The sequence below is a fragment of the Fringilla coelebs genome, assembly GCF_963513975.1.
Source record: "Fringilla coelebs genome assembly, chromosome: 2".
Taxonomy (NCBI): Eukaryota; Metazoa; Chordata; class Aves; order Passeriformes; family Fringillidae; genus Fringilla; species Fringilla coelebs.
Genome location: NC_140029.1, coordinates 9532737 through 9555967, shown reverse-complemented (window position 1 = coordinate 9555967; position 23231 = coordinate 9532737). Strand labels below are relative to the sequence as shown.

At 35.9% G+C, this 23231-nt stretch overlaps 1 protein-coding gene across 1 annotated transcript in view; it reads right to left on the bottom strand.

Annotated features, from left to right (window-relative positions):
• The window catches only part of CFAP47 (cilia and flagella associated protein 47), a gene marked incomplete at both ends in the record, with an annotated part of 261624 nt that overhangs the window by 158537 nt on the left and 79856 nt on the right, over positions 1–23231 (bottom strand). The window contains 7 exons of the mRNA XM_084200984.1: positions 3528–3754; positions 4648–4750; positions 16998–17088; positions 17799–17887; positions 18548–18698; positions 21503–21615; positions 22100–22234. Of these exons, the coding sequence (XP_084057110.1) occupies positions 3528–3754; positions 4648–4750; positions 16998–17088; positions 17799–17887; positions 18548–18698; positions 21503–21615; positions 22100–22234 (909 nt within the window). The remainder of the gene's footprint in view (positions 1–3527; positions 3755–4647; positions 4751–16997; positions 17089–17798; positions 17888–18547; positions 18699–21502; positions 21616–22099; positions 22235–23231) is intronic.

Below are 23231 nucleotides of genomic sequence, written 5' to 3'. Positions count from 1 at the left end.
AGGTGTGCCACCTGCATTTTCTATGTGTGAAGGGTGGCAGATTCTGTTACAGGGCTCTGAGGCACCTCTCTCCTTCCTTGCATATTACTGTTCTTCAAATCCTAATTTAGCACCATTTCTTCCTTCCAGAAATTAACTTCTAAAACTGTTTCTCATGAATAAAGAAATTTATTATCTTGGTCTCTCAGAACCCCTGCGATCAATCGTGTTTGCCACCTCCCTTAATCCCATATCAAAAGAAAAGTGATGTAATATAGAAGACATTGGTCTCACTTGTAAATTCAGCAAATTGAAATCTGACCACAGGTCCTTTTCTGAAAAGTTCATCCCCACTCAAATGTATCTAATGCAATTTTTTATTTCCAGTGCCTTCTCTGCTCAAGGACACCATGATTTTTCCTTCAAAAAAAACCCACACCGGTTTTTCAAAAAAGGAAATTCTCTGCACTCTGCTTACAAATTTCCATAATCACACAGGAGAACACAAAAAAATCCTTCTTGATCCCTGGGTGCCTATGAAGAGCACAAACTCTGAGGATCCAAGCTGGACAGGTGTAGGATGAGGCTTTGCCACATCAGCTGAAGAGCAGAAGCCACAGCCCCAAGTGCACAAGGTCTCCATTCATTTTTCCTTGATCAAAACTCAAACTCACCAACACCACTATGGTGTACTAAAATAAAAATACTCCATGTTGCTCAGTCCCACGGACAGCAGGATAGAAAGGAAATGCACAATGTCCTAACATCTGGAATATGGCAGATGTGGTGTCCACACTCAGATGAGACATGTTCAAAAGGAAGTAAAACAGGGCATAAGTAAATACTTTTTACAGTTTAATTTTTATTTAAAAGTAAAAACTCTTTACAGTTTTACAGATTAACAATGAGGGCACACCTGGACACAGCAGAAACTTAAAAGCTTTAGCTCTAGGAGTCTTGTACAACAGAACTTTTCCTATCATGATGTCTGGTCATACAAGGAGATTATTGGTACCTATGAAGAAAAACTCCTATCCAAAATCGGGTCTAAAACAAGGCAGGTTATTTTGTATCTCACTTCACTGACTGCAGCATCCTTTCCCTCACAGTCCCAAGTAAATAACTCTCATATTGTTATTTTTTTTCCTTCACTTTCCTCTATTTACTACATTTAGCAACTTCAGTCTAGACATGTTCTTCTTCCAGAGTCTCTTATCTTTTTTCCAATACCCTCTTCCTTCCCTTGTTATCTATGTTCACCTAAACATCCTCCTTTCAGCTTTCTCTTCTTCATCATTACTAATTATTCACAAAACAGCCTTTGTTAATTATTCACTATAATGCCAAATCCAACCTTAACAGTGTCTGAGAGCTCCTATATCATCCTGTATTATCTTTACTACTACCCAAAATTGTTTTAGGAGGAATTAAAGTAAAGAAACATTCAGGAGGTAATAAAGTATGGGAAAAAGATTTTAAAATAATTTTTTACTAATTCTAGTAACTCAAACAATCAAAATAGATCTTTTTTTCTTATGGCAACAAAAAGAAACAGTAAAAATATAGTAAAGAAGTACCTAGGACTTTTAGCTGTGTATAGATGGGCTGAATAAAAAATTACACCTCTAGTTACTGATTATAGATATCCAGTTTGACTCCAAAAACACAGCCCACCTTTAGTACCGTTTTCTCTGTGACTTAAGTAAACATGACTAAAATTTACAGTTTAGACAGACTGAAAATCATGCAATTATTTAGTTATTTATTCTTCAACTTGACAGGTAAAAAATGGACCAAGTAGTACTAATGCAAGGGTATTTTGTCTTCTGTCCATCTGTTGTCTAACATGATTCTACCTGCAGGGAGCAAGTAGAAAGGTGGAATAGAAATCCAAAGGAAAGCAACAGATTTCCAAAGGTTCTGGATTCATCTCTAACCTACATCTGCCCGAAAGCATTTTGTGAGCCTAAAAAATTTATTGAACAATGGGCACTGTAGATTGGCTTTTTTGTTTTCCTTTTTTTTTGTGGGGAAAGGGGAGAATTTAGACCACCTAAAACCCAGCTCCAATTTTCACTGCAGAACACCAACCCCCCTCCAGTTAATGCAACCAGAATTTCTGTTAGCACCTTTAAACAGAGAGTTTATTACAAAAAGTTTTTTATAATATGTTTCATATTTTAGTCTGCATAGTGAATATTGAGATTTTTTTAATGAATAAACTCTTTTCTATGCCAGTAGCAGAACTTCTGCCCTCTATTTGTCATAAGCAAGTATAAGATTTTGAGTACATGGAAAAAATACTACTTTCTGCACATTAGTTTCCTTTTTCACATTATAATTCATTCAGTGCTAGTATCCACCATTATGTGTTTTATAAGGTAATTAAGCTAATTATCCTCCAGTCTTCCACAATACACGTGGTTTTAGAACTCATATTGCATTTTAGCATGTCCAGTGCTGCAAGGAGCGTTCCTATCATGTTCAGTCTTGATCCCATCCACAACTTCTGAGCAGTTAGACTTTTCATCAAGTATTTGCTAAGTCACTGTGATATTAAGGGACTTGAATTGTGAAAACTCAATCAAATGTCACCCCAGCAGTGGATTAGACATAATCCCAAAGGAGACTGCTTGAGTCTAGATGACATGATTACAATTGTTGTCCCACTCCAAACACACATCAGATTAAAGTTACAATGTAATTTTCCCTCATTTTTTTTTGCTTTCTACTACTTTTCAAACAAAAGGCATAAATTCAGGAACATCAAATCACAAGGGAAAATTCTTTTCCTCTTACTTGGGAACTGTCTAACTGGAAAGTTGGTATAACATTGCTGCCCAGCAATTGGTCTGAGGCAAGGCACAAATTAAAACCCACAGTGAGGCTATCATCCTCTGAAAGCTCTACTTGAATTCTTCATGAGGAAAAGTTTGTTTATTTGGCAATGTGATTACTATAAATTTATTCACAAGTAATAACCAATTTTTTAATGGATGACCCTGGGAGAACTTTTTGTTTCTAGATGTTGAAATCTTAGGAAAAGATATATAGGTTGGAATGATCCATAGGAGGGGAGCTATATCTTATTAGAAAAATTAGTGTCTTTTCAAAACTATTTCACATTGATTGCAAGACAAAAAGATGTCTCCATTTATTCTCCAGGCTTATTGGTTTGGAGAAAAAAAATCCCTTTCTTACAAAAATATGCATAATGAACATTACAGATACCTTTTACATAGAATATGAAAGCTTTTTTAATCAACAGGTATTTTTCAGAAGTAAAGTAAATTGTTAGTACTTTTCTTAACTGCAGTCAAGTTTTCTTAAAGGAAAGACACCATAATAGCAAGGGGTGACAAAGTAGCTTCAGAAAGAATATGTGAAATATTGCAGTGTCCGAGGGGGAATTGGGATCAATGACTGTCACATTACAGATGTGTGGAAAAAATATAACTTCACACTATTACCTGAAACATAAAAACAATTCAGTCCTACAAATCAAGGAACTAAATTTAATTGCAGCACCAGATGATTGTGTTTCTCACCTCTACTCCGGACATCCCCAACAACGCAGCTGCAACTCGAACGCTGCTGCTCTGCAGAGTCCCGGTCATCAATCTCCTTTCATACTCAACAGCTGACATCTGCTGCTGTGCAGCCAGAGCCAGGGCCCTCTCTCTTGACTCATTGATCAATGGAATCTTCAGATTCTCCTCCAGAGTCTGACCAAGTCCACATTTCAAATATAAAACTGGCTGTGCTGTGCTTTGATCTGTTAAAAAACCCAAAGAAATGAAAGAGCAAAACAAAACCACACACCACATTTATCAGCTGATGGAACTGCAGAGAGTATTAAAAATTTTTAATCTCCAAAGAAAATAAGAACACAAAATTCCTTCAAAGTTTAGTTCCTGCTATTAACCTAGTAGATGCCATTTATTACCTATAATGCTTTATTTTTCAACATAATAAGGAAGTAAAAATTAGCAGACTGAAATGCAACCCAAAATTTAGCTAATAGGGCTAAGAAATAGCTAATAAAAAAACCCCAGACTTTAGTGTTACTAGCATTATGACAGTATTCAAAGTTTACCCAAAGTCTTTCTGCTACCTACACCACACAGCCACACTTTCACCCCTCTAGTTGATGATTCATCTCCTCTAAAAGAAACCACCACAAATTATTTCAAGTAGCAGTTGTCAATTATTTCAAGTCCTACACTGTTTCTGAAATAGGACTGACAGGAGTTTATCCCTCACTGTTTAAAGAAAAAAGCATTGGAATATCACATCACTGCACACAAAACTTGTGTTTTAAAGCTTGAAAAGTTCTAGATGAAGATAACTTGTCCTGGTTCATATGGCAAGCAACTTATATTTAGAAGAAGAAAATAAGAAAAATTATGAAAAAGTATGTAGACTATTTTAAGCAATAAAAGATAAAGATCACCAACAACCAGCTGATGCTCTGAAGAGAATGGACTGGAAAACATTGGAAAAAATATTGCATATATTCATTATAATGTATTTTCACACTTCATTATAAACAACTTCTTTTTTTTACCACATGTATTTAATAATTTTAAGAAAAATCCATAGAAAGAAAGGAATATTTTTTAAAAATTATTTGCTGTATTTTACTCTTCTTCCTTGTATTCACTGTACCTTCAGAGGTAGCATGCAACACATTTGGACTATCCAAGGCAGGCAATTCTGAAGTCAGAGGTAAATCACCTGATCCCTCAATCAGGTATACAAATTCTCCAATCTGAAACACAAGGACACACATCCACACACTTCAGAGTGCAACTCATGCAGAACAGAAGGCAAAGTATTTCAATTAACAGCAAAGATATCCTAGTAACATCTAAGCTCTGACCTGACCAATAATTTACATTTTCAGGTGAACTGGCTTTTTAAACTATGCCTAAATAAAATAAAATTATTATTTCAAGCCATGTTGTGATAATAAAGTAACTTTAATTGATAATATTAAATCTGAAAAGTAAAAAATTTTTAAAAAGCAAAATACTTTCTAATTCCTCATATAATTTAACTGAATAAGGGTACCCTGACACATCAATACAGGAAAAAATTGAATTCTAACTATCTACTACAGTTACATATAATTAAACATGTTCATGAGCAAACTTCATTGCTCTTCACCATTCAGAATTTTTTTTAATAAAAATATTTACAATAGTTTTAAGCCAGAAACATTTCTCCAGAAAGCAAAGAAAAAAAAATTGAAGTCAAGGCAGGTTAGTGTCATGTACAAACTCTCCTTTAAATATATAAAGTTAGTAAATCTTAATTATTCCATTAAAAAATGGAAACTTTAGAGAAGCTTGAAAGTAAACATAAAGATGACCTAGAACAAAGAAAGACAGTCATTTTTCATAGAGGAAAGGACAATTTAGTTAGCAGAGAAATACCAGTTTGAATTATAGATGGACTAAAAAAATAAGGTGCAAATGAAAGACAGAAAAGTATTTTTTGATGTAAACTCACTGAAAGTACTCCAAATTTAAGTCCACAATCAGAATGCCCCAAACTAAAAAGATATCTAAGCTTGGTACCATACACCCATCTGAACTAGGCAGAAGATTTAACATATATACTGAATATATTGCTTTGATAATTTCTTTGTGTTTGCCACAAATTTTTTTCAGACAATTTTTGCTTCTACTGATTGCAAGATAAAGAATTAAATGCCTCTGCAACAACTGATATAGTATGCACATTCAGTCTCTCTTTATTTCCATAAACCATATTCTGTAAAACTCTGCCCTAAAATCATGTATTCTTTTATTCTTCGTTCCAGACATGAAGGAAATAATTTATTTCTATAATTTAGTGCATCTGCCAACCAACACAATGTTTGCCTTTTAATACTGCTCAATAGCATAAGAAAACCCTGGTTTTTCCTTTGCCTTCATTTGTAGTTTCATCAGATATTTATGTTAAGGCTGAAAACACTGCAATTATATTTCTGACCCAGCAGAAGGAAAGCTATTCAACTTTGATGGTATTTTCTCCCCTTCTTGATTCAAGAGCTCACACAAATCTTCCTTGAGAAGGATTAAAGAAACCTCCAGCAAAATTGGATTCTCACACACAAACAGCCACTCCTGGGAACCAATTTAAACAGGAATTATTCCTGTTTGACACAGTGATTTGGCTCCATAAGGGCCCTTAACAAGCTCACAGCACAAACAACTGATTCTAGGAAGGCGCTGGTTGCTGGGATGCCATTCCGCTATCAGCTACTTCTCCCGTCCTTGCTGAAATCAATATGCTTATAGGAAGGAACAAAATTCCTCAATTTCCTCTTTGCTTTGAAGAATTCTGGGGTTTTGATTTCCACAGCATGCAAATCCTGTTTTCTTTCAACTGAGCTTTTTTCCTGATGCTTTGGAACAGAATGGGTACTTCACTGAATTTGGAGAGTTTAGTTTGTATGCCTATGGTTTTAGTGATTTACATTTCCATTTTTCATCAGCTGCAAACAGGACAGCATCAGCACTGTGCAGGGTTTATTGTTAATGAAAATAACTAATAAAAGAGCTGTTGAACTTTCTATCCAATTCCATTGCTATCTGATGTTTCAAAAGAATGTAGGGCTACTAGGACTTTGTCATTGCTTGTGCAAGCCAGTAAGAGCAACAGATAGCAAAGTGTTCTTTCAATAAACAATTTACTTTTATACTACTTAGCTGTAAAAGTTTGTATTGACACTCTTAAACTATGATTTAATAAATTATTATCATCAAAAATTCCACATTGTTCACATTTAAATTACCTCCTGGAAACAAATATATATTTTTTTTAAAAACAGCAGGGTTATGTTTAACAATATTTAATATCAGCTATGAAAAGATCTATGCTAAAAAACTGAAAAAATTCTGTTTCAATTTTTCTTAAAGAGCAATGAATTACTGAAACAAATCCTTGAGAAATGTGCTAAATGGCTTGTGCTGCCATTTCAAACCTTAGGAAAGTTAGCATAAAGATTTCAAAATAAGGAACATCCTTGAGACCAGAAGCCTTGAATCAGTGTATCCTCTTGCTGTTATTACAAATATATAGCTGCTGCAGTCATGGATAGTATTCCCAATCAGATTCAAGTACAGTGATTTAAATCTCAATACTTCATTGATTGTAATGAAGGAGCAGACCTACTCTGATTCCTGTTTTGATCTATTTGTCAAAAAGGATAGGAAAGGTAGGCAGGAAAGAAATCACAGCAATGCTAAATTAAATTATTTATTAGGTTTTATATATAGCACAAGTCCATATTTGAATGATGCAAGACTCCTCATTGTGTAAAGTCATTTGATCATCATACAGCATGCTGGCTGCACTTTGTCAGTTAGATAATGGTATGACTGAAATATTGCAGCCATATACAAAATATTTAAGAAAGCCAAATTCTTCCTGTGCCATTATTATACAGCCCTAAAATCATGTTCAGTATCTTGCAGTTTCATCTTTCCTTAGGAGATTTAATACAATTCCTCACAAATGATGCAATTAAGTAGATGGACTAATTTTTCTAACCTGAGGTTCTGCATATCAAAAATTTTGCACTTTGAGGAGCCTTGAAATGCATCACACCTACTCAGCTAAACTGGAAGAACCAGGCAATCCAGAAAAAGTTACCATACAGGACTTTACAGCAGCTTCTCTGAGGCATTAATGCTTCCTGCTGTGAAAAGGTCAACTAAACCTTTGTTAAGAACAGTGGCTAGTAGCTAGGTATCTAAATTTACTTCTGTATCACCACTGGAGGCAACACTGGGGCTGTCAGAAATGTACTTTTCCCTTTCCCTCTGAAATATGACCATCCCACAGCTGTGCCCACATCTCTTAGATTAACACTCTTTCCTTAACATGCCTAAATATCCTTTCTCTTCACTATATTATTCAGCTTTCAGGTTCTATTCCTTGCGCAGCATGAGCCTACTCTTCTCAGCCAGGTTGTGAACTTCTGTGTGCTTCTAATAAAGATACAACAGGTAAATTGCCAATAGCTGAGATTTAAGGGCTATTAAATAATAACAGGTAACAGGAGATTCCTCTCAGATTTACTCCCATGGAGCAGTAGGCCAGGTTTTTCCTTGTCTAGAGACTGCATCCAGATATTTCAGTGAATTAAACTGATGGACCTAAAATTCCTCTATGAATGTACAGCTGTTGGTGTGTACTTCTTCCCTAATAATTTCTCTCCTTGAATGATTGTGAGCACTGGATTGATTTTCCACCAAACCATCCACAAAGATTGCCAATGTCTGACATGGGGACTCTGTGGGTGATTCCCTGTTGTCAATAAGGTGTGAACTCACTATTTCAATGTGTTGAACAGAAACCCCTCTTCTATCTCAGCTAATTTTCAAGAAAATCAAGAGAACTATACACTGTTTAAGACGTCCAGTCATATAGTTTGTTTTCTTTAAAAAATAGCCAGTATTTTCAAATACTGGACAGAGTCAGAAAGACAGACTTGGACATCATTGTATCAGTCTTATTTTCCTTTAAGAACAAGATAAAAACATCAAGCTGGCCATGTGGCATAGCCAAAGTCATGTTTAAGCAATAAAAAATCCCATCAAACACACAAACACCAAACACTAAGAGAAGTTCCATGTTCTATAGAAGGTAAAAATATGAAAGCTGAGAATGTGCAGGAGAAAAAGTAATTTGGTTTTAGAGGCATTGTTACAAATCATCAAAACGTGGCAGAGAGAAAGGCAGAGGCACATAATTGGACAGAGGGGAAGCTGAAACACAGAGGCATTGTCAGGAAAGTAAGAAGCAGAATCCAAGCCTTGAGATCAGCCACACATAAAAGAAGATTATAGAAACAACAGGGTTGTGAAAAACATTGACAGCCAGAGACAAAACACCGCAGACAGGTTAAAGAGGTGAAAAGATGGACTAAACACACAGAAGTAGGATTGTGACCACTGAGATAAAGGATTACAAAAACATCCAAAAGCTGGATTGCAAGGTTTGAAATTCTGAAGTATGATCAAAATCAGACCTTGGTGATTTGATTGAATTTCAATTAAGTATATAGGGCAAAACCCAGGCTAAATGAGTCAAGAGAGACTGAAAGGCTGTGGAGTCACTATTCATGTACAGTCTTTTCTGAATGGAACTCTGATTGAGAGAAAAATTTAAAAAGAGACAGCACGGAAAATTATTATTCTACTTTGACAGCATACCCTAAATACAGGGATGAATACATGGAGAAGTACAGAACAGTAAAGTCTTTATCCATTCCCTGCCTGTGCATTGTTCTTGCACCCACGTCAAGGCAAATTATTTAAATTTCTTTTCTTTTCTTTTCTGAAGCTCAGATGCCTAGAAAAGCCCCCAAAGTAACATTCCCTGCAGTATTACTTTTTATTACTTAGTGATTTTAAAGTGAAAAGTTGCCTGCAGCATTTCATAAAATTCTAATTATGTGTAAAAGGACAGTAAACTGTTGCTCTTCATCAGGACCCCCAAGTCCCTTTTCACAGCACTGCTCCCATTTACCCTATTCATGCACAACTGGCAAAAGTCCTGATTCTTACCTTACATGACAAACATAGAACACACACTTTATTCTTACCTTTTCATTAATCAGAATGACAGTGCAGTAACGCCTTTCCTGATAAAAGGGAAGAAAGTGAATTTCTAAGGCTGCAGAACCTTTCCCTACCAAGAACAGGTTTTCCATTGGACTGAAGAACTCATGCAGGAGGCCAGATTGATCCGCTGTTAAAATAAATTGAAGTGGATGTTTAGGTATAACAGCACAGGCTGTAAAATAAAGTAATTGCATGAGTTTAAAAAAATTAGATACTGTATACAGCCTCCTGTAGCAATAATTTAAGGCACACCTGTAATCAATAATCAGTATTGACAGTTACAGTTATGTAGATGGGATGTGCTGAAATATTGCATCCTGTATTATTTAAAAATATTTTGCTAATTACCTGTGTTCTTACTCTGAGAACTGAAACAAAACTGGGGAAAATAGACAGTTCTCACCATTAAAAACTCCTTAAGGAGGTACAGCCTCTAAGAAAAAGTCTACACACATCAGAAGGAAAAGAATAATTTACTGCTATTTGAACAAAGAATCTCACTCTCAGAGCAGCAACTACGTCTGACATATTCTAGAATAGGCAAAACCTAAATACTAGCAACACTGGCTTTTTTTTGCTGCTTTCACAAAAGCATTAGGCTGGGAAAGAATCTTAGGGTTGAATCTGGCAAGCTCTGACTTTCTCACTGTGTGTTCTTCATTGCTAAGCACATTTTGACACTGACCCTCAAGTTTTGCTGGCTGGCTTTCTAGGCAGGACAGCAGGCCTGAGAATATATGTCAAAGTGAAAACAGCAGAAATGAGTGAGATCACACAAGAAAACAGAACATCCCTGTTCTGTCTCTCTGGCCAAAGAGACAGAACAGGGATGGGACACCAACAGCTTCTCTGAGTAACCTGCCTCAGTGCCTCATCACCCTCACAGTAAGAATTTCTTCCTCATATCCAATCTAAACCTGCCTTCCTTCAGTTTAAAGACAGCACCTCTTGTTCTATCCCTACATTCCCTTGTAAAAAGTCCCTCTCCAGCTCTATAGAAAGCCACAATAAGATCACCCTGGATCCTTCTCTTCTCCAGGCTGAATTTTTGACTGTGACAGAATTGGAGGCCACAATTTTATGAAAACTAAAAATAATAGTTACTGAGCATATCCATAAATCATATTTATTGAACACACTTAGATGTCAAAATCTTGCTTCAGTAGATAACCTAATTTCTACAGCAGTAAGACATGAGGTATTGCATAGGTACTTACAGTAAGTCTCTTTCTTTGAAACATCAGGCAGTGCACTATTTGTTGAATTTAATATGCTATTTTCAGAACTAAAAGGAAAAAAAATTAAAACAATATTCTAAAGCTGGACATTTTTATTACCAATAGATAGCTTAGTTCCCCTTTTTTTGAATAAACATCAGAAAAGCAAATGTTATCAACACAAAAAAACCCCACCAAAATAGACCACTACATTTTGGAACCATTTCCCAACCAATAATATTAAAAATCACTCCATCCACTTGAGGTGGCTACAGGAATGGCCTATATTAACTAACGTTGCAGTTAATCATTCAAAAGAAACCTAATGTAATTAAGGCTTTATCTAAGAAAGGAGAAAGGGATAAATCTTTACCTAATCACCTGGACTCTGCTCATTACAATATTGCTTTTCAAGTGTATTTAAAAAGAACAGACACACTCAAAAAAAAACCAGCTTCAAAAAAAATATCTTTTGAACCTCCATGCTCCCAAAGCAAACTGTGCTCCTGACCACCATATTTTCTTAATGTGACTCTATGTAGTTTTCTATTCTTCACAAGTATAACAACAACACAACCATTGTTAATGTGCAGTTACACTTATGGAAGGAGAATTTTGCATAATTTATGACATGCACAGAGCTCAAAGATGCTGAAAAGAATACTGTAATGTATCAAAAAATACTGTGAGTTTCAGCTCAAAATTCTGATTTTAAATTATCCATACATAAAATTTGATGAACCCGCATACAGCAAACCATTACTACATACAATGTTTGATGTTTGGTGTCTCTTAAAATAAATAGTTAATCTTTCTGGGCTAGGAAAAAATCACAACCTTAAACAAATGGACGTGCAAAACTCTCAGAATATGTTACCCTGGAGATTTGTTTTAATACCTATACTTAAAGACCATTTTTCAGAAAGGAAAATGATCTCTGAGTAAATGCATACAACATACTATTTTTACTGTACTTCACAAATAAGTATCTCACATTAAAAAAAATAATAACTTTATAGAAAACATCATTTCTCTCAATGTTTTATCTTTGAATGAGAATGCCAAGTCATGCTTGCAAAAACAGAGACTACAGTAGAAGAATCACTGTAAAAGTAACAAATAGCTCAACAGCTGTATGAAAAAATAATAATAGTAAACAAAATACATTACATTTTTTCACTGGGGAGAATTATACATTGAGTAAGTCCTATTTTCAAATCTGAACAACTGAGAAACTCATTAGACTGATTTAACACGGTATTGAACTTCTCTCAATATCAATTTTTTTTCTTACTTCAGTGAACAAAGCACTTGCAGGTAAGTGATGGGAAAAGAAAACAAACCTGTGTTGTGGAAGACATGAACATTGTGTCTCATTCTTCCATAACAAAAAGAAATAGCATCTTGCTCAATAATAAAACTGAAAGGAATAACGTTCAGAAGGTATAAGAAGCTTGGGTATGTTCAAAGTCTGGTTCAATACATCCTCTTTCAATACACAGAGAAATAAGGAAAAGGATTAGGGAGAAGAGCTTAAAGCTGCCATAAAATAAGTCTACACAGCCTGTTCACTGCACCTGAGTCAGGCAAATCCCTGGGATCAGCAGAGAATGTGGAATGAACGGCTCAAAAGCAGCCCTGTGGAGGAGGATTTGGGCATATTGGTAAATGAAAGATTACAGATGAGCTGGCCATGTCCACTCACAGCCCAGAGAGCCAAACGTGTCCTGGGCTGCATCCAGAGCCCCGTGGGCAGCAGGGCAGGGAGGGGATTCTGCCCCTCTGCTCTGCTCTGGTGACACCCCACCTGCAGAGCTGCCTCCACCTCTGGGGTGCCCAGCACTAGAAAGATAGAAGCTGCTAGAGGAGGGCCAGAGAAGAGGTCAGAGGGCTGGAACACTTCTCCCATGAAGACATCCTGGAGGGGATAAGGCTCCAGAAAGACTTCTCTGTGGTCTTTCAATATTTAAGGCCAGGGCAGAGGGAGCTGGGGACTGGGGTGGGGGTTAAGCAAGAGCACCTTATAAGAAAGAGAGAAAGACAAAGCAACTTCTCCAACTGCCCCTCATTTGGTCTGGGGGTTTTTGCTGACAGAGTAAGACAATTTTACTGTCTATTAAATGAACAAAAAGATCATGATTATGTTACAGGTGATGATGGGTTAATGAGGGCACCTTTCAGTTGCCTGGTTGAGGTGTGAATACTTCCAATTCATTCCTGCTGTAGTTATTCTAACCAGTTCAGATTAAAATCACAGCCTGGATAGGAAGAGGCCTTAAAGATGATCTAATTCCAACCTACTTCCATACTTATGCACCAGTAAGAGTCTAGTATTTGCTACCTGAGTTGGCAGATACCAGTTCCAAGACAATACTACACTGGGCTTGCCATGTTATCAGGTGTGCCAAAAACCCAGATCAAAAGGAAAATCATCTCTGCAGTCAACACAGAGAGTGTGCATACATCACTATGGCATATGAGCTATCCATGGTCATGGTGTGCCTTTACTCTTCATTCCAGGCTCCAAACAAGCCAATAACTTTGTTTTCCATCCAACAAATGCTCAGGAAAAAAAAATTACTTTCCTATAAGTATTTGGAGAAAAATTTACCAGCTTATAGCTCCAGATTCTACATATTACCAAGGAGGGGGAAAAAGTGCCAGACACCATAAGGAAATCTTAAATTCATAGAGCAGCATCTTAATCAATGAACTTTCAGATGTTTAGCAAGCAAAGATCTTATTAGAGAGAAGAGATACAACAAACTGCTTAGAAATGCATTGAAAATACTGAAACATTTGAATACAAAATTCACATCTAAGATACTCACCAGTTTCCACTGTGGAACAGTTTGTGATCTCAGAACAAAGGGCAGGATAGAAACTAAAACAGATGCTGCCCAAAATAGTCACTAAGGTTTAGAGTAGCTGGATTTCTTTGATATCAAATATTACCCAGAATTGTAATGACTCCTGATAACATATTTGTAAACTGTATTTCCTGAAACAACACATATTAATGCTGTACCTCAAATTACAAAGAGACACCATTTTTAGATCCTAATTTTTTCTTTATTCTTCCAGTGAGTAAATACAGGTATTCTGCATAACGTAATTCTTTCCTTAGCACATGGAACAGCTTAGAACAAAAAGTGTAAGAATAAAATTCAGAAAATTGAAATTGTTTGGAATTCCTGACATTATCTCCAGTTTAAAAAAAAGGAGTAATTAATTTAACAGTAAGAAGCTATACACAATGCAGGGCTTGATTTGAAATTCATTCGTTAATTTTTTCCTTCTTTTCTGGTTTAGAATGCATTTTTTAATGTAAAAATATTTATCAAAATTCACAGCTTGTTTTGCAAATCAATCTGTGCTTTTGCACAGATCAAGATCCAGCCTTCTGGACACTACTGCATAGGATAATCTGCTTAGTCATGGTCTTAGAATAGGACTATTAGTGAAACACTGTTCTATCTTTACCACTTTCTAGTTTTACAGTAGGAAATTTATGAAGGATAAGTTAGCTATTAAATGTAACCTTGAACTTTTACAGTCATTTCATACTTTTTTTCCTAATGGACATAATTTTAAAAATACCAACATGCTTGAAAGCTCTGAGTAGTTTTACATTACACAGAATTTCTGGGCCATGTGGTGTGCTTCTCTCCACCTGGTTTTCCTTCTCCCACAGGGAGCAGACCATGCTGGCACACAGATGCACACCAAAGATAATAATTGAAGTGTCAAGGGCTTGGAAAAGCACAAAGTGGATAACTTGAGAAATCTTGTCCCAGTGTACTTAAAACTATGTCAACTGGATTTAAAAAAAAAAAAGGCACTGTGCTTGTCACCAAACACCATGCAGTTCTGCATGAATAAAGTCTTGCCTGCAATACTGAAGGACATGGGCTACTGTTAGAGCTTTGGGCTTAGTGCTGTGTCCCAGCAAGGACATAGCAATTCCTCAGGCTCCAGCTCCAGACTGGGACTGTTCCAGTCCCACTGTGACAGACCCGTGCCACAATGACAGAAGGGCTGGTCTCCTCTCCAGCCTGAATGAAACCGTTTTGGGTGCCTGTGACACTGCCAGAGGGGGGAGCTGGGAGGCAAAAGGGTCACCTGCCAGGCAAAGCTTCCTACAGGGAGGTTTAAAGTGGATCTGCCATATCTGGAGGCACAGGATGAGGATGCAGAGGGAGCTCTGAGCTCAGCTGGTCGTGCTGGGATGATGAAGTCGTCACGTGCATGCCTTGGTCCTGACATGAGTGTCACAGACACAAATACCCAAAGGGCAAGCACTGACTCCATGGCAGTTTTACACTGACAGAGCCCTTAGAGAAATTTGCCTTAATTTGTACACAGCATTTTCTGGATTTACCAAAAGAATAAAAAAAGATTGAGGGCAAAATCTCCTTACTGATCAGTCATGAAATGGACACACACTACTTTTTTAACACAAATTTCAGAAGTTTGTTCCATTCAAGGAAAAGATCTTCTGAAAGGAGGCATTTAAATGGCTTCTGTTATCATAGATGACAGAAACATCTAAACATAGAGCAAATTAGTACTGGAAATTTCTAAAGACCTAAGATGCCCTGAAATCAATTTCTGTAAGAATGAGATCTGGATGTGTGATGAAAATTACACTATTTAAACTGATTGTCTGGGGATAAATTAAGCTGAAATATGCAAGATGATTTAAAAATCCTTTTCTATATCAACAGTTATTATACACTTTTTAAGTATAAACTACACTTTAGAAAACTATTTCCACTTAAAATATGTGTATATTTTTCTTAATAATAAAATGCTCATTATTTTTCTGCTTTTAAAATTTTTCCTTTTTTTTTGTAGTTTTTTTAAAAAGGAATTTGAGAAATAGTCTGCATTTCATGACATGACTATGGAACATTCCTATAATTACAATTCAACCTAGAGTATTGACAAGGTAGTAGTTCATATTTCCAAATAATCCTTGAATAAGTGTTTCAGGATTTTGAATATTTACAATAGCTTTAAAAATTACACCCAGCTATGGAAAATATTTTAAATTATTAAATAAAGGATTATTGAATTACTGAAGATATTTTTTTAATCTGTTTCTAATTTTTTGCAGTACTGTCCTGATTTCAGCTGGCTAGAATTCATTCTTTTTTCCTAGTACCTGGCACAGTGCTCTATTTTAGAATAGGATGAGAATAATGTTGATAACATTCTGATATTTTAGTTGCTGCTGAGCCATGCTTGCTGTAAGTCAAGAAATTTCCAGCTCCCCATGCTCTGCCAGGGAGCAGAGTCACAAGAACCTGTGAGGGAGCATGGCCAGGGTGGCTGAGCTGGAGTGGCCAAAGGGACATCACAGAACATCAGGCTCAGCATGAAACCCAGGCAGAGGTGGACAGGGGGGCTCCCACTGCTCAGGGACTGCCTGGGCATCTTCTGCCACATTTCCATGTCCTAAACTGTAATTCTTTACAACAGGTAGCACACAGCATGCACAAACAGGTAACATTAATAGAAACTTATGCCATAGTTAGTAATTGTTGTCTGGATCTTACCTTAACTTTTGTTCTTGCTTTACTTGCATGGCTTGATACACTTTCTCAGGGTGGAGTAAATGTGTGGATTCCAGCAAAATTACCCTGGAGTATGATGAGCACATATAATAACTGCATTTTTAACTTGCAGAATGACAATGAAACTCAATTTATTCTAACTTCTAAATGCAGGCTCAATAAAGAAGCCTATTCTTTTCAATTAAAGATATTTTAAAAATACTTGGTTTTGTTTAGCCCCAGTTTTTCTGTAAAAGATCTTCTCCCTTGGTATCAAACTAGCATTTCCTAGTGTTACTTGCAAGTAAATAATATACCCCCTGATGAAACACTAGAGTGTTCAAAACACTGTAAGCCTGATATAAAGAATTTTAACTTTAGATTACTGGTTCAAATGTTGCCCAATTTGATAATGACTTAATGTAATTGTCAAGTAGCTTTTGAATTACATAAAACTAAATTACATAAATTAAATTACTTCATCACTTCATTGATAATTTCCAAGGGAGTTATCCAAATCATAAAACTAATTCAGCCTCACTGACCACCTCAAAAACTTAAAAATAAAAGAGAGAAGCTAATTAAACTAATAGGATTCCTACACACAAAGCTTGGAGCAGTGGAAACAATCCTGCTACAGGATTGTTATTGTTGTTGCTGTCATTACTACTGCTTGTATACACCAATTCTATTCTGTGGAAGAAAGAAAAATTTAATTTGCAGCTTCTGCAACATGGATATTCATGTTGCATAAAAAAACAAGTTAAAAATGCTGTGAAAGATGGTTCTTCCAAATAAATGATTGAGATGAACCAATGCTTAGTTCTAAAGACTAAAGACAAAATATGGAGTCTGATCATATAAATAGATTTTAAATGGGTACAACAATCTATTTCCTTTGTACTAAGGAAAGCAACATTTATAGCTCTGCAGTTGTTGCAGCTATGATGAATACAAATTAAAAATTAGACTAACTGATAATGATGCAAGCCCCAAGGCAAAAGCATTTTTTTCTTTTGCATGTCTAATAACTTAAACAGCAGAATAAAGCAGATTGGGAAAAAACAACCAGCTATTAATTAACAAGGCTTGTTTCTCTTTGTAATTTTGCTGGACCTCAGCCAAACACAAAAATACAAGCAAGGTTCATGAACTCTGCTTGATTAAAGCTCCAGCTTTACTGCTTACACTGAGACAGATTTCAATTAAGGCTTATTTATCTTCTTTATTCATTATGACAGCTTCCACTTCATAGTGCTTGCAACAATTTTGGGAATCCCTACCATTTAAATCCCTATCATTAAACCTCCAGGTTTTACACTTTTAAGAAGAAGAAGAAAATTATGGAAAAGAGTGGATAAATCAGGATGATCATTAAAGAATTGTCTTTATATCATGTCTACCTGAATATGTCATCAGTTTTGAAGGGATTAGTGACATTTAGGTTAAATTTCTTCAGCTCATAACATGGGGATCTGCATCTTATTATACCCTAAAAGAGAACAAAAACCATAAGACCAATAATCAAGTTATCATTGTTTCTTCCTTCTTATTTTGACATGTCCTCTATTTTTTCTCTTGCCCCAACCTTCTCTTGCCCTAACACATTTAGGGGGGCTAAAAAATGAGAGGATTACAAAAACACCATGTAAGTTCAGAAGTCTTTCCAGATGTGCTTGATGAATGTGGATTACAAACACAAGCCTACCTGCCCTGACTGGGACACACCTGAGTCTCTGTGGTTAAAAAGCACAAATAAATACAGAAACATCTAACAAAACCTTGTGGTCCCTCTACATATGACTTCAGAAATCACTAGGCTGAAGCACATCAACACCCCCACAACAGAATTTCCAATAACTGAAAAGGTCTGAAAGGGCTCCAGATTTATTTTCAGAGCAATCAGTGCAAATTTTTTCAGTTTATTCAGGATCCAAATGTGATTTATGTCCTTAGGAATCTTACATATTCTTCTGGGGTTTTTGCTACATGTAAATAGTCTAACATTGGAAATCTGAAAATTCATAGGTCAAAGGCGAATGCTGATGGTTACTCACATTTTCATTCTTATCTCAGTCCCCTTTTGTTTGATATAATGTAGATAATAACAATATTTTTTGTGACAATATTAATCATACACTTATAAACTTACAAGAGGCTCAATAGTCTTAACTTCAGCTTTCAGAGAGAATGTCATTGTGGCACCCTCTATTCCATCAACTTTATTTGAGATCAGTAGCAATACTGCCTCAGCAGGGTGCAGGAAACGAATTGTGAATTCCACATTTACAAAGCCTTGCTTCCTATGGAAAAAAAGCACAAAACCAGGGCTCAGAAATTACTCAGAAATGTAATTTCAGGAGCACATTTCAGAGTCTTTGTAAGGGAAGGGTCCTAGAAGAGAAAGCAATTTGTTTCCTCTGAAATATTTTGCTGTAGTATAATCTTCTGCCTAAGAGTATCTTAAAACATTCAATAACAGAACTATCTAGATAAAGAACAATACTGAATCTTTGTTACTTTTTACATCAGCACACAGCTTAATTTTTCTTCACACACACACACAAAGGAAGTTCTCTTTCTTTAGAGCATCACCCTAAGTTAACAGGTGATCCAATTTATGCTCCTCTATCTGAATAGGTTTTTCTGAGTTAAGCAGTCATCCAGTCTGTTATGCATTTTGCAGGACAGATCCAGATAGGTAATTTGGTCTTAATCAAATTATCAAGGAAGAGTGAGAAAGAAATTAGTTTAAAAAACCCTTCAGAATAATTAGTAAAGCTGAGTAACTAAGAGGGAGAAAAAATAAAGTTCTTTTGTACAAGCAACAGCTAGTGAGAAAACTGGAGAAGACCCCACAGAATGAGAGTTTAGACTAGATACACATTCAGACTTCATCTGCATCAGTCCTTCAATGAAGCAAGAATAAGAAAACTTCAGTGCCTGAAGCTCTCACTTTGAAGCTCTCAAAATGTCTCTCTGATTTTGAGATTAGTCTTAAAAAAGCAGTAAATCTGCAATTGTCAGTTCTGAATATTGATGATGAAATCCTGGAAGTTCTGTAAACATGGCTCTTACAGCTTTCAAGTTCCTACTGCAGAGTCCCCAGACAATTCCACTTATGACACTGAAGAGTTGCCCAGTCCCCCAGAGTCTGAGGCTCCTGGGTCACCTCACCATTCAAAATGTTCTGAAAAAATAATGCTGTGGTGCTGTGGTGCAGGCACCCAGAGGAATAAAGTGCCTGTGACATACACTCCCAAAGCCACTTTAAGGATAAGGTCTTAAGAAGTCTGCTCTGGTCACAGAGCAACTGCAGTGTACAGCACTTTCTGCCTGATCTTTGCCCTCCGACTCTCACAACAGCTGAGAATTTGGATTGAACTGTTGCCTTCTGTGGCAAAACCACAAAGTTGCTTCATTTTTATCTCTATTAATCAGTGTTGTGGTCAATGTAAAATGAGGGAAAATTCCTCTCATGGAATTGTCTATAACCTTGGGGGTTTAGGCTATTCCTGTTGTGAACTGCAAGTCTACACAGCACAGTGCAGTGCCCTGGAGAGTGGGAATCTCAGATCAAGAATTAATGATGCCCTATGCAACGTAAGACACTCAGCTACACTCAGAATGTTATTCATATTACTATAATTTCCAAACCCACCTACAACATGATGATCTAACATAAAGAACCTGCAAGACTCCCATAGTCTCATCAATTCTTGATGTTTTTTAAACACTTGCACCAGAGTATTAAGAAAGCTATTAATTTCAAAGAACCTATTTTTCATTTAATGATCATGACATTATGATAAACTCTGCAGAGGTTACTGTGAATGACTGGCATTTCCACAGGTTTTTATTTCTATGCAATTTTTCAAATATTTGTTTCTATATATAATGCCAAGCAGCTCAACAACAAGGTTTTGCACATTCCTTTCTATCTTGATTTTGCTTTGTGTTTTGTTCTGGGTGTTTAATTTTAAAGGTGAAGTGAAAAACATCCATGGTATTGACCTTTCATAGAAACACATGGTATTTTCAAGAATTATATTTATATGATAACTTGTATTTGAAGTAATTGCAAAGAAAATGGAATCAAATCAGCCTCACAGCTTGCTGAAAACAGCATTATTTGTGGTTCCCTTTGCATATATTTATAATAGGCATGTAATTTAATACTGACATATTGATGGTCCTTAAAGAGCACTGTATTTATGTTGAGTCTTCTTGAATTTGACCATCTATATTTGAATTTTTTCTTCTCCTTCATGGTTTATCTTCATACAAATCCTGACCTTTATTTTTCCTTTTTACAGTCTCTAATCCATTTTATCTGTAAATGGATATCTTGCAGATAAACTTGAAAGCTGTTAACTGACAGCCAGAGTCACCATTACTTCCCTCTTGTCTTCACTAGTTAAACAGGGATTTATGAAATTCCTGTATTGATTCATAAAGCTGCATAGCAGAGAAAGAGCAAAATGTACTTAGTGAAAAAAACACTTAGTGAAATGAGATGGTGATATACCATGAGTATTTCTGCTAGCAGAAATTATAACCTAATGCTTTCCCAAAATTAAATATCTCAAATCCCTGGATGTCTCTCAGACATGTAAGATGAACAAGTAACTACATCACCTCCATCTTGGTGGGGAGGAAGGATGGTGGCAAAAAGATGCAGTGTAAAACAACTCAAACCTGTGTCATGGTCTCTGTAATTCCCAGTCATGTTTAATTAAAAGCCAAAATCTGCAGCTTCAGAAGAAAAGAAATCTATCTGCTCATGCTACTGCAAGGCATTGACATACAAAATGTGAATGAAGTTTTGATACATAGGAAAAAAAATAAATATTGGAGACAGATGACTCTTGTAATGATCTGAAGGCTTATATATTGCTCTTAAAGCTCTACTGAGCCCAACTGAAAGAGTCCCACTGAAATATTACTCTAGATTTGCTCCAGGTTAAGAAGAAAAACCTGACCCTTACACCAGCTATTTTTGCCCTGCTTCTAGTTAAACACATTTCTAGTGTTCCACCACTCCTAAATTAGCAACTTTCTATTTCTGTAATGCTACCAATAATAAGACAAACATTTCATTACTTACCCAGCAGGAATAGCAACAGTGTTTCCTTTAGGTAAAGAGAAATCATGAGCATCTCTTCCCACAAGAAAAACGTTGTAGGCCAAATTGTAATTGCTTGGGTTCTTCAGGCACACCTACCACAACAAAAGCAACAAGATCAGCCTATTTTTACTCATTTTTAGACTGTAAAAGGTGTGTTCTGCAGGTAAGTTCCAAAATACAAACTAAAGGTATCACAAAATAAAAAAGTACTTCAAATAACTGGGTAGATAATTTTCCTTCCAAAGGAGTGTAGATTTCCCATGGACTATCCAAACTTCATTTTAGAGAGTACAGTGTACACTGCACTCCTATGCCTGTGAATCTCTTTGATCTCAGATTTGTCAAATTTGTAGATTTTTTCACGCGCTTTCAAGCATAGGGAAAAAAAAGAAGTGAAATCCCAATACTGAAGAGAATAAAAATAGAAAATGCACACTTTCATCTTCTACATTTATTAGCCAAATGACATGAAACCTATTAACTCTTTGCTGTAGCTTATACATAACATAAACACATACATACACATGGTGTTCTAACCTTGCATTACTATGAATCTCAATTCAATGGTACCAATACCTGCTTCACAATAGTTGCATGGAGAGCACCTGAAAATTCTATAGTGTTCTTGGGTAAGTAGTGAGGGAGAATGTCATACATGTGGACACACAAAATAAGCATCATGACAGGATTTGGATCACAGATATCAGTGGCCTAATATTGAAAACAAAAAAAAAAAAAAAAAAAAAAAGCAGATGTTCAGTTAAAATTTTGCCTGTATAGTCTAAACATAGGAAGAAGAAAAAGAAATTTTAAGTAAATTCTTATTATACAAATATTTTTAATCTAACCTATAATAATGGGATTAGTCTCATGGCTGATATGAATCTTGTCACTGCACAGAAAAACCTCTAATTAATGAGAACCACTGACATGCTCTGGTGATAAACCTAGGGTAAAAATTAAGCTCAACTTTTTTCCCCAAAGGTTCAGCAGAAACAAATGCTAATTTATTTAATGCAGCATAACAGAAAAAGCATGGAAACTTTACTGTCTGCAAAAACGTATTTGCTATCTTAAAAAATAATAAAATCTTTTAGTTTATGTAAAATATCATCCCAAATACTCCTACATACAGTAGGAGTTTACAAAGATAGTTTCACCTTCCAAATAAAAACAATATAGTTGTTCCTATTGAAGATACTTTTATACTTTTGTAAATTTATAACAGGCAGAAATTATTCTTGCAGGTTAAATATTTGATTTACAGAAATCAGTTTGAGTGCAAGCTGCACAACAACTTTAGTCCTCAGCAATTGGGTAAGTCACTGAGGAGAGTGGTAAAATTATTTGCCACAGAGTATGAAAAAAGAGAAAAAAAAAATTACTCTTCTGGACTGTCTTTAGTGTTGCAAGAGAGATGTATAGATATATTTATCATCTTAACTGAGTTAATTTTTATTTTCAATGTAAAGTTCTCCTGCCCTGTGCCCAGCCAAGCAGCTCATGCTACTCCCAGCAGTTGTCACACAGCTCCTCTTACCTTCCAAGAGAGTGAGTGCATAACTGGGCACTGATCTCAAGTTCCCCTGCAGCTCTCCATGGCTTCCTAGATAATGTTTGTCCTTGCAATTCTTAAGATTAATTTCCTATCCTCTGTATGCACTGATGTAATCATACATCTCATCTCATCTCATACTTCTATTTAATT